This window comes from Acyrthosiphon pisum, chromosome A1 (assembly GCF_005508785.2).
Source record: "Acyrthosiphon pisum isolate AL4f chromosome A1, pea_aphid_22Mar2018_4r6ur, whole genome shotgun sequence".
NCBI lineage: Eukaryota > Metazoa > Arthropoda > Insecta > Hemiptera > Aphididae > Acyrthosiphon > Acyrthosiphon pisum.
In genome coordinates this window covers 2,085,614-2,095,433 of record NC_042494.1, presented here as the reverse complement: position 1 = coordinate 2,095,433, position 9,820 = coordinate 2,085,614, and the positions used below count along the sequence as shown (strand labels likewise).

The window sequence follows — 9,820 nt, the reverse complement described above, 5'->3', positions numbered from 1 at the left end:
GGAACAAAAATAATCACAAAATTTTAAATGTATATATATAGGTGTTGGTATTGAAAAGCTATAATTATGCTAACTTTAAGTATGACCTGGTATCCTTGAAATAAACCATTTAGTTTAGAACACTCGGTCTTGTTTATCGTCCAATTGAAGTATGCGCTTTGATTGGTTATGTACGAACCATTTTCGTCATTGGTCATTATAGGTATTAATTTTGGATCTATAATAATATGATGAATTTATCAGGTATTATAAATAATTTTGAATATATTCATTATTCAATACTAAAGTTTACGAAAACTACTAACTAGAGATAGGCGTTTTTACGAAAATAATATTAGTATTGTCGTTGTAAGTATATCCTTTAATTGTGGGTTCAACTTTTATAACATACTGTGTGTTTGGTATCAAATCCCAGATTTCGATTCGCGTCTGATTGTAAACTAATATCGATGTCCATATATTTGCTATGATCTCGTTTGAACAACTAAAATACCTATTGATCTATGCACAGGATTGAAAATACTTTTTAATATAGTAATTAACAGTGTAAACGTATTGCCTGCCTACCTTTACGTTATTAAATAATTACATATAACATAATATGATTATCATACCTTGTATTTAATGTTATAATGTAACGGCGTATTTGCGTATTTTTCGTCAACATCCCACGTTATTATGAGTGATGAACTTTGGTTTAGTTTGGCTTTTATGTTTCTTATTTGCACAAATCCTACCAAATGAGTTTGCAAATTAATGTTTTTTTGCGTTAGTTAAATACAGGTTTAGGTATAATAGTTAAATAAAAAAAAAACGGTACTAGGTGTCAAGAGAAGTCGTTGTAATGGATGGGTTAAATTTGAATTCAAAGATATAAAATAATTGCATATTAAAATCGATTTTGAGAAAAGACAGTCTGTCAGCCTCTTATATAACTAGGTATAATAATTTTATGATATTATAGTGATTAAAGTAATTTTCTTGCTATTAAGTATTACCTAGTCATTAGTACTACAGTAGGTTAAATTAATTTTCATCGAAACAATTGCCTCCGAAAATGGCATAGTGTGTATAAAATATCAAGGCTGGGCATGTTAACGATTTTTTTTAACTTGTTAAGTTAAGTTATTTTAAAATAATAAAGTTATGTTGAGTTAAAAGTATTTTATTCATTAACTCAGTGTAAAGTTAAAATTTGCTAATTTGTAAAAATAAAAAAATTCCAGAAACATAATATTATAGTTTATTAGATAGTTTTTTTTTACGCTCGAGAAAATTACTGGGAAAATTTAAATTGATACATCAATGATCAAAGTAAAAACCCCATTCAAAAATTTGTATTATTCTTCGGACGAAAATTAACTTAATTTAGATACTTTTGAAAAAAAAGTAACGAGTTAATTAACTTAACATTTTAACTTAATTTTAACTTTTGACTCGTTAATGCCAAGCGTTGTAAAATATAATAACATATTAATATAATATACATTAAAAGTTCCAAGTATATCCACGAATAATATTTTTAATTACAACAAAATAACTAAAATCGTTGATCTCCGTTTAAATATCTAATCCCGTCCAAATTTAAACTTAAATATTAATAGGTAACAATAATACCGTATATATATTTATTGTTTTTAATTTTTTATCAGTATGAACTATAGGCATTGTTGTTTTAAATATTCGATCTTAAGATATAAATATTGAAAATTTTATAAATTCTTAACTACAATATAATTTGCACATATTTGAATTTTATATACTTAAATATAAAAACAGCGACGAATGCCTGTGGATCTTTAATATTTCTTAACTGCTATTATAATGCTGTTTTGCCTTATTGAGGAACATTGTATTAAATGTAAATGCATTAGATTAGGTGAGGTTAGTTAGATCGCCTCAGTTTTTCCTTTGCGACAACTTTGAAAACTGCTAGGAATATTTTACATTTGACATCCCCAAAGCTCTAAATAGTCTAACTAGATTAACTTTTCTACCAGAATAGATGCTGAAGTAGAAAATCAAAGCATTTTCACTGCGACATCCTGCACTTACCCGCTTTTTTTTGTGATAATTTTGAAAACTGCTGGACATTTTTTACTTTTGACACCCCCCTATCAGAAAAGATACTGAAGTACAAAATCGAAGCATTTTCACTGCTCCAAAAGGTGATTACAGATTCAAAATAAAAAAAACATCCACTCAGAATTTTAAATTATGTTGCCTCAAATGTTGTATTACATACCATACGGCTCAGTGTAAATATATGATATTTCAGATGCTTTAGCGTGACCCGTAGCCGATATTGCTGTTACTTGAACTGCGTATTTTTCACCATATAGTAGATTTTCAAATACATATCCATGATTATCATTGGATATTACTTCTTCTGAAAAACCTTGTTGCTGTAGAGGTGTGTTCACCATCATAAGTTTCAACAAGTAACCTGTTATATAGCAGTCTTCTTCGTTTTGATCATTAAGCTACAAGATTACAGGTAATAACAAAGATAATAACATAAAATATTGTTTCAAACTCAACTGAAAGATAAAATAACAATAAGTAACATGCAGAAACACTGTATAATATGCAATTTTATTTTAGTTGTTTACCTTGTTCCAAGTAACATTGATGTAGTCTATACCACTCAATAAGCTTACGTCATAATTTATGTTTCTTGACACTATAATTCAAAGAAAAATGTACCTATGTAATTGATTGTAGGTACTATCATAATATTTTGTTTTAAAATGTCATTGTTAGTTTTAGTTATATTTAATTTATTGAGTATTATGTATACATAGGCACTTGGTTGTGTAATTCACTATTTGTATATCCTCTTTGTTGGAATTTCCGTCTTCTGCAACTAGCATCACACCAAAGGAGTATGATATTCCTGGTTTGAGATTGTCTATGATTTCTATAACGGAGTTTTGTTCTCTGATTTCTTTTAGTTCCAATTGTTTGAATTCCGATTCATTTGACGTGGTCTAATGGAAAATATATATATATACAATATAGGTACTAGGTATATAGCAGGGTAAATCCGTGGCACGCGTGCCCGAGATGGCACGCGAAAAGATTTTTGGGCACACGAAAATTTTTACTATATATATATAGTATACAATATATAATATTATAGATTATAGATTATAGAATATAAGTAATAGGTAAAATAGGTATTTTGAGCATACGGCTTTTATCGGTCATTAACGATTATTCAATTTTATCTATAGATAAAATAATAATACCTATATATTATCTATATGGTATTGCGTTTAGTATGTTATTTACGTACGTTTATTGAGAGTAATAAACCTACCTCAGTAAACACTATTCAATACAAATACGTCTGTCAATTTGTCATATAATTTTTTTCATGGCACGCTCTAAAAAGAAAAAAAAGGTAATTTTGGGCACGCAGTGTTCAAAAGGTTTGCCATCCCTGGTATAGTATATTATACACCTATAAGTACCTAATGAAATATAAGTGGGATTAAAATAATTATACAGAGAATTTTACAGTCTAACCATTACATTCACAGAATATCAACGCTCCTTTTATGTTCGAATATTTCAGATATTTCTAAATATTGAATAACATAAGTATCATTAATTGTTTCAAAAACCGGTTTACCACTAAGCAAAAAAACGGTTTTGGTTTTGGTTTCCGTTCAAATAATCATCGGTTTAACTCTCAGACTTTATAACCGCTCTCTTATTTTATTGCTCCCGCTGTGTACGGATAAGATAAATCGCCAAAACCGTTCATTAACCGGTTTTAACCGGTTTTCATAAAACCAGTTTCCATCACTGTAATAAACAATAGTGTTTGGAAACATTTTAGTCTAATTTAATTTACCAAGTTCAATGTACTACAACTTACACGCAGAACTACCTCCACGCCGACTAAAACATGGCCGACCTCACGACCTTTTTAGTTAACTATTCGTACTCAGGCCCGGATTGAACCGGCGAGCTACCGAGAAAATCTCGGTGGGCCGCGTAAAATTTGGGCCGTTATTATTTTTGGACAAAAGTAGTCTAGTATTTTTAGATAGTGATATAGTAAAATATAGATCCAAATACACGGTTAAAACAATAGATGCGTCAGCTGTATAATACTGATGTATAGTGTATTGGTTATTTAATCCTCAAGAATTGTCAATCGCGATAATACACGCTAGAGCAGTAAAGATAGAAATTTAAAATCTCGGTGGGCCGAAAACTCTCAATCCGGCGCTGTTCGTACTTAGATAAAAGTCCAACATATTATGTTAGCTGACATTAATTATATTACTATTGTTTTTATTACTTTATTCTGAACTATACATAATTTACATATAATTACTATTATTATCTTCTTATTGTATAAACACCAATATTATTTTATCATGTGAAAATAGTCGAAACCCAAATCTGTACATAATACGTATATCCATAGATATAGATAGTCTAGGCTAGGAACATCTTTCAATAAAATTAATAAAAAAAAGTCTAATTCAAGACCGTATTTTGTTTTTTTTAATGGGTAAATAATTATTCGTTTTTAAAATATTATTACTTATTAGGTGCTTATTATGTTTATCATTGTATTTCCTTGATATATATATATATATTGTTGAATGTACCTAATACCCATGTTTTATAATATTTACCTTAAATATGATTTGGTAGTAGACAGAGTTAACATTTCTACTGCCTTGTATGTTTTCTGAATTAAAATCAATTTTCAATTTTAGTGACTTCAAATCCGACGACTCAAGCTGTGGTGGAGATTTGAGCCACGGATACTCTGCAATCGAATTATACATTATCTTAATTTTGTTCCGAACACTCTGTAGAGATTTAATCTTTATAGTTTTACTTTCTTTACAATCCGGTGCTATGTAGCTAGACGCACATCCTGTGTTGCAAGCACCGGTGTAAGCGTCACATGATGTTGAATTACATCGCTCTGAACATAGTTGGTTGCAATTTACGCCGTACGTACCACTCGCACATTCTGCACGTAAAAGATTCATTAATCAAGACGTAAATAGCCTCAAAAAAAAAATGTATATTTTATTAATAAAGCCTCGATCTATGTGCATTGTACACTTAATAATAAAAAATGCTTGAATATGCAATATTAAATATTTAACGTACATCAAAACCAATAATGTATATTTAGTCATTGAACACTTTCATTTTCCTAAAAATGCAGTTCAAACCGAAAATAAAATGTCTTAAGACTCTAAAATATATGATGATATGTTATTCAAAAAAAAATGTATTCATGTACGTATATAAATTGTAGGCAAATGCATGTAAATCCAACTTCCTAGTAACTTGTATCTGAATCTGTATAATAAATTATTTTTAGCGCACTACAGTAAGTAATAAGTAGGTTGGTCACTAAAAGGTACCTGTGGTACAATCGCCTCCTCTATATCCCGCCGGACAGTTGCACCCAAAACCTTTGGTACAAAACATCATCTGCCGACATTGTGTTTGACGCATTGAACATATTCCGGTGCAGTCGACGCCAAACTTGTTCGGTCCGCAACCTGATGAATATATTAATTTTTAATGTTATCATGTCGCACTATTTTTATTTTTTTATTTAAACACCAAAGCACTTTTGATTTCAAATTTATGAACATTTTAGTGACATTTTCAAATTACTTACCGTGTTCGCATGTATTGCCTTTGAAACCGGGAGGACACGTACAACCGTTTTTGTTTGGAAATCCTCCGTTAGCGCACACTGAAGGTTGCGATATAGATTCCATCTGCTGCGTATTGACTACAATTTCCGATATATTAGCACAAGTGTAATAAAGGTAGAATGGTAACACAATTGATTCGGCCGTGGTAAAAATTAACCATTATTTATTGTTTATTATACACACCCCTTGTATTTATTTGTCTTAAGTTTTAACCAGGGATGGAAAACGTTTTTAAAAAACGTTATTAAACCGAAAAAACAAAAAACGAAGACAATTAATAAAACGAAAACCAAAAAAAAAAAAACGTTTTTAATCCCTGGTTTTAACCTATACAAATGTAGTTCATGTAATCACACGCGGGGGATGGAGAATTTTCGAGAATTTTCATTCCCCGCACACTGCAGTGGTAGCGGTTACGGCGAAATTAAGCTGGGCACAATTTTACCGCCAAGACAAAATGTACCGCCACCGCTGTAGTGTGTGGTGACCTTCATTACGGAGACAACTGTGTTCAAGGCTTGTAAAAAATAAAAATGCATTTCACCCTAGAGTGTCCCGTTCGTCGTCATGAAATTGTAATTTATATTTATAAACATTTTTATGTTACCGCTTCCCAACAATTATTCATAGCATAATTGACAGAATATTTAAAATTTTAAAATAGATTTGAATGTGCGTCATTCCTTACCATCAAACGGATAAACATTGAAGGTAAACAATGTTCCTTTATAATATCGTGTACTTCGTAATTCTTCTGCAGTTACTGTCAATATTTCTTCATTTTCTACACAACATAATATTATTATCATCATAAAATGAAAATGTATACATTGGAAGTGTATTTAAACAAAATTTAATTTAATTGAAGTTTGAAAAAAAATTTTATAATACCGAATTACCCATATATAAATTAACTATGAATGCTTATTACCATACTCGTCTGTACACTGAGCTATTCGTTTGATTCCAATTTTACAACCTTCTTCGTATATTATATCATCACTCCATCTATCAATTTCATAATATTCGTCGTACGTGTACTTTCGTATTATTGATGATTTCTTTTCGAGATTAAAGTACAAAGTGTATGTTTTGTTTTCATATAACCAATCAACACTTTTAAACAATACCGTTTTTAGTACTTTCTGTAAAATATAAAGTTTATATAAAATCAACCCTTTTTTGTACATGCTTAGCATGATATAACATAAACGTTTTATTCCTATTGGATTTTTTTTTCAAAATATAGTTTTTTACTATACATTTAAAAGATGGTATATTTAATTTTCATGTTTTTCCGTGAAATTGTATTGGATTAATAAAATACAAACGCCCCAAAACCTAAGGAATTTTATGTTCATAATATAGGTGTACCTACCTACTACAAAAAACGTAAAATGAAATAATGTTTTTGTTCTTCTCAGTGGCGTATTTAGGAATTTTGATAGGGGGGGGGATGAAATATATAATAATAGGTACACTCAATAAATACGAATATAATATACATTTTTAAAATCTTCTAACTTATTGAGTTTAGTGTGGATCAAGGTGAAATAAGAATCAACACAAATTGTATAGTACCTAATAGCATTTATTATAAATTCATACTAACGACAATCCCGTGTTTAATACAATAAACAAAAAAAAATAGTTATAATATAAAATCCTGTTTTCTATTTTTTTGGATGCTCAGTTCATCGATAAGCTTATCTGGTATGATTATTGTATTGACCGGTGACATGCAAATAAAGCCAACACATTAAGAGGACGCTACACCCGTATGTGTTGTCTCCGTCTTACATAAGCACGACATACCAAATTGTCGTTCACTATTCTCAATAGTGTGCTGTTGTTTTTGATGGCGATAGGGTGAAATGACCTATTATCAAACTTTTAGTTAAGAACATTATCTGGGTCTTAGCGTGGACGATTTTTTAATTTTCAAGCGAGATATGAGCATTTTTAATTTTCGATATTTCACATACCCTTATTTTTCTCGAAAATGAAAATATCGAAAAATCGCCCACTCTACCTAAAAGTTTGATAATAGGTTGATTCACTCTAGTATCAAAACTAACAGCTCACTTTTGAGAATAGTGAACGACAATTCTCTATGTCGTGCGTGTGTAAGACAGAAACAACACACGTGGGTGTAGTGTCCTCTTATAAGGGTCCGTATTACAATAGTTAAACTAATGTTAAACCGCGGAATTCGACTGGTAAAATTTAAACTATGATTGTAAAACGGGCCCTAAGTGTCTAAGTCGGTTATAATAATTACTATTTAATTTATAGCTATTATTCAATATTAGATAGGAAAATTGATAAAATATTTACTTCTGTCATACTATTTATTAGGTAAGACTTAATACTTAATAAAAACTTGAAAAACATCGTTCAGGTGTATAGCAGTTGATACAGGCAAAGTACAAAATATTTTCAAGAGTTCATGAATATTTGGATAAACCTCTTTATGACAAACATCTAAAGCATGTAACCCAGAGGTGAATACAATGTTTTCAGTCACTAAAAATAAACCCATGCCCTATGGTAAATCTACAGTCTTCATGGTAATTTTGTTTTATTTACCGACTATTTATCGGGTTTATACTCATGCATGAAAAATAATTCGCAGAGAATTCAAAAAAATAGTATACCATACCACCATAAAGATATATGTTTTTATTTTCCGATATTTATGCCACGAACGACTAGTGGCGTATAGTACCTATATCAAAGCGGACAAATTACCACGGCTAGAACATTTAGAAAACAGATATAGGTACCTACTTAAAACTTAAAAGTAGTATCATATTGAGAAATACAGAAAATAAGTAAACTTAATTTTACAAAAAAAAAGGTCTTGGGGGGGGGATCTATCCCCCATATCCACCCCGTAAATACGCCATTGGTTCTTCTGTATTAAAATGTATGAGAAGTGACTTGGTACTTTTAAATGGAATATAATACATTAATATTATATAGGTTGTAATATATATTTAAATACGTGTATAAAACCAAGTTACCGATTCCTTTATATTAGTAGAATATATAACTCGAGGACTATTTTCATCAGTTAAGTTTATTGAAAAATTACATTTAGACTCATCTTCTAGTAAATATGATACAGATATACACATTTTCATTAAATTCCTTTGCTTCCATTTAATTTTGAACGATTCTGCATTGCTTTTAGCATTCCACAATAATAATTCATAATCGGGATTGTTTTTCAAAATTCCAGCTGGATCTGTAACAATAAGGAATTGAATACCTATATGTCAAAATTTAAAAACCTAAACTTGTTTTATGAATATAAAAATAAATACTGACTGAACGTTTTTGAAAAGATTTTAATGACATTTTTTATAAGTTTATTTAAATAAACTATATTATTTATTGTTTCACTATAATATCATATATAATATTATGTTATGTACCTAATGTATACTTATATATTTTAGAACAGATTTTATCACCTTATATCTACTAAAATTTTCATAAATTTATCAAAATTTGAACATAAAATTCAATATAGTAATTTACGTACCAGCCATAGATAATTTCGAGATGGTCCATTCTTTGATGTTATACTCAATTTGGTTTCGCGTGGAAATGGTGGTTTTATACTTTCTGTCTACTATGAATTCTAAACTTTTCTTATCGGAACTCAGAATTAATCCATTAAACTCAATTGGCATACCAATAGCATTAGTTCTCAAATGAATTTTTGCATCATAGCACCTGAAACACTTGGTTACATTGGGAGGTTTTCCTGAAAAGAGTAAATTCCATGTTAAACTGTTAAAAATTAAAATTACGTTTGTTATTAAATATTTACGATTGCTTCCTTCTCCGAAATTATATACTGACGTTGTTTTATAAATTGTTGTGATGTCATAGTTATCTGAGAAAAAAATTTCAAAAATATAAATGAATTCTTTGCAAACATTCAATAAACATTCAATATAATGTAATGGGAATAAATCAAAAAATGTAACACCAAATTAAAGTCAGCACAGGGAACTACAGTAATGTATTAATTTATATAAATATTTATTAGGTTGGTACCCTTATAATCAAATACAACTATAATTATAGAGGTTGTA

The 9,820-nt window shown here is 29.5% G+C and overlaps 1 protein-coding gene across 1 annotated transcript in view; it reads right to left on the bottom strand.

Annotated features, from left to right (window-relative positions):
• Positions 1-23: 23 nt before the first annotated feature.
• The window catches only part of LOC100159980, a 13,982-nt gene continuing 4,185 nt past the window's right edge, over positions 24-9,820 (bottom strand). The window contains exons 2-16 of the mRNA XM_029487471.1: positions 9,553-9,618; positions 9,262-9,486; positions 8,738-8,961; positions 6,643-6,856; positions 6,400-6,495; positions 5,672-5,788; positions 5,409-5,549; positions 4,868-5,005; positions 4,659-4,795; positions 2,801-2,990; positions 2,613-2,683; positions 2,246-2,483; positions 615-733; positions 306-501; positions 24-217 (exon numbers count right to left, since the gene is read on the bottom strand). Coding sequence (XP_029343331.1) covers positions 24-217; positions 306-501; positions 615-733; positions 2,246-2,483; positions 2,613-2,683; positions 2,801-2,990; positions 4,659-4,795; positions 4,868-5,005; positions 5,409-5,549; positions 5,672-5,788; positions 6,400-6,495; positions 6,643-6,856; positions 8,738-8,961; positions 9,262-9,486; positions 9,553-9,618 — 2,366 coding nt within the window. The remainder of the gene's footprint in view (positions 218-305; positions 502-614; positions 734-2,245; positions 2,484-2,612; positions 2,684-2,800; positions 2,991-4,658; positions 4,796-4,867; positions 5,006-5,408; positions 5,550-5,671; positions 5,789-6,399; positions 6,496-6,642; positions 6,857-8,737; positions 8,962-9,261; positions 9,487-9,552; positions 9,619-9,820) is intronic.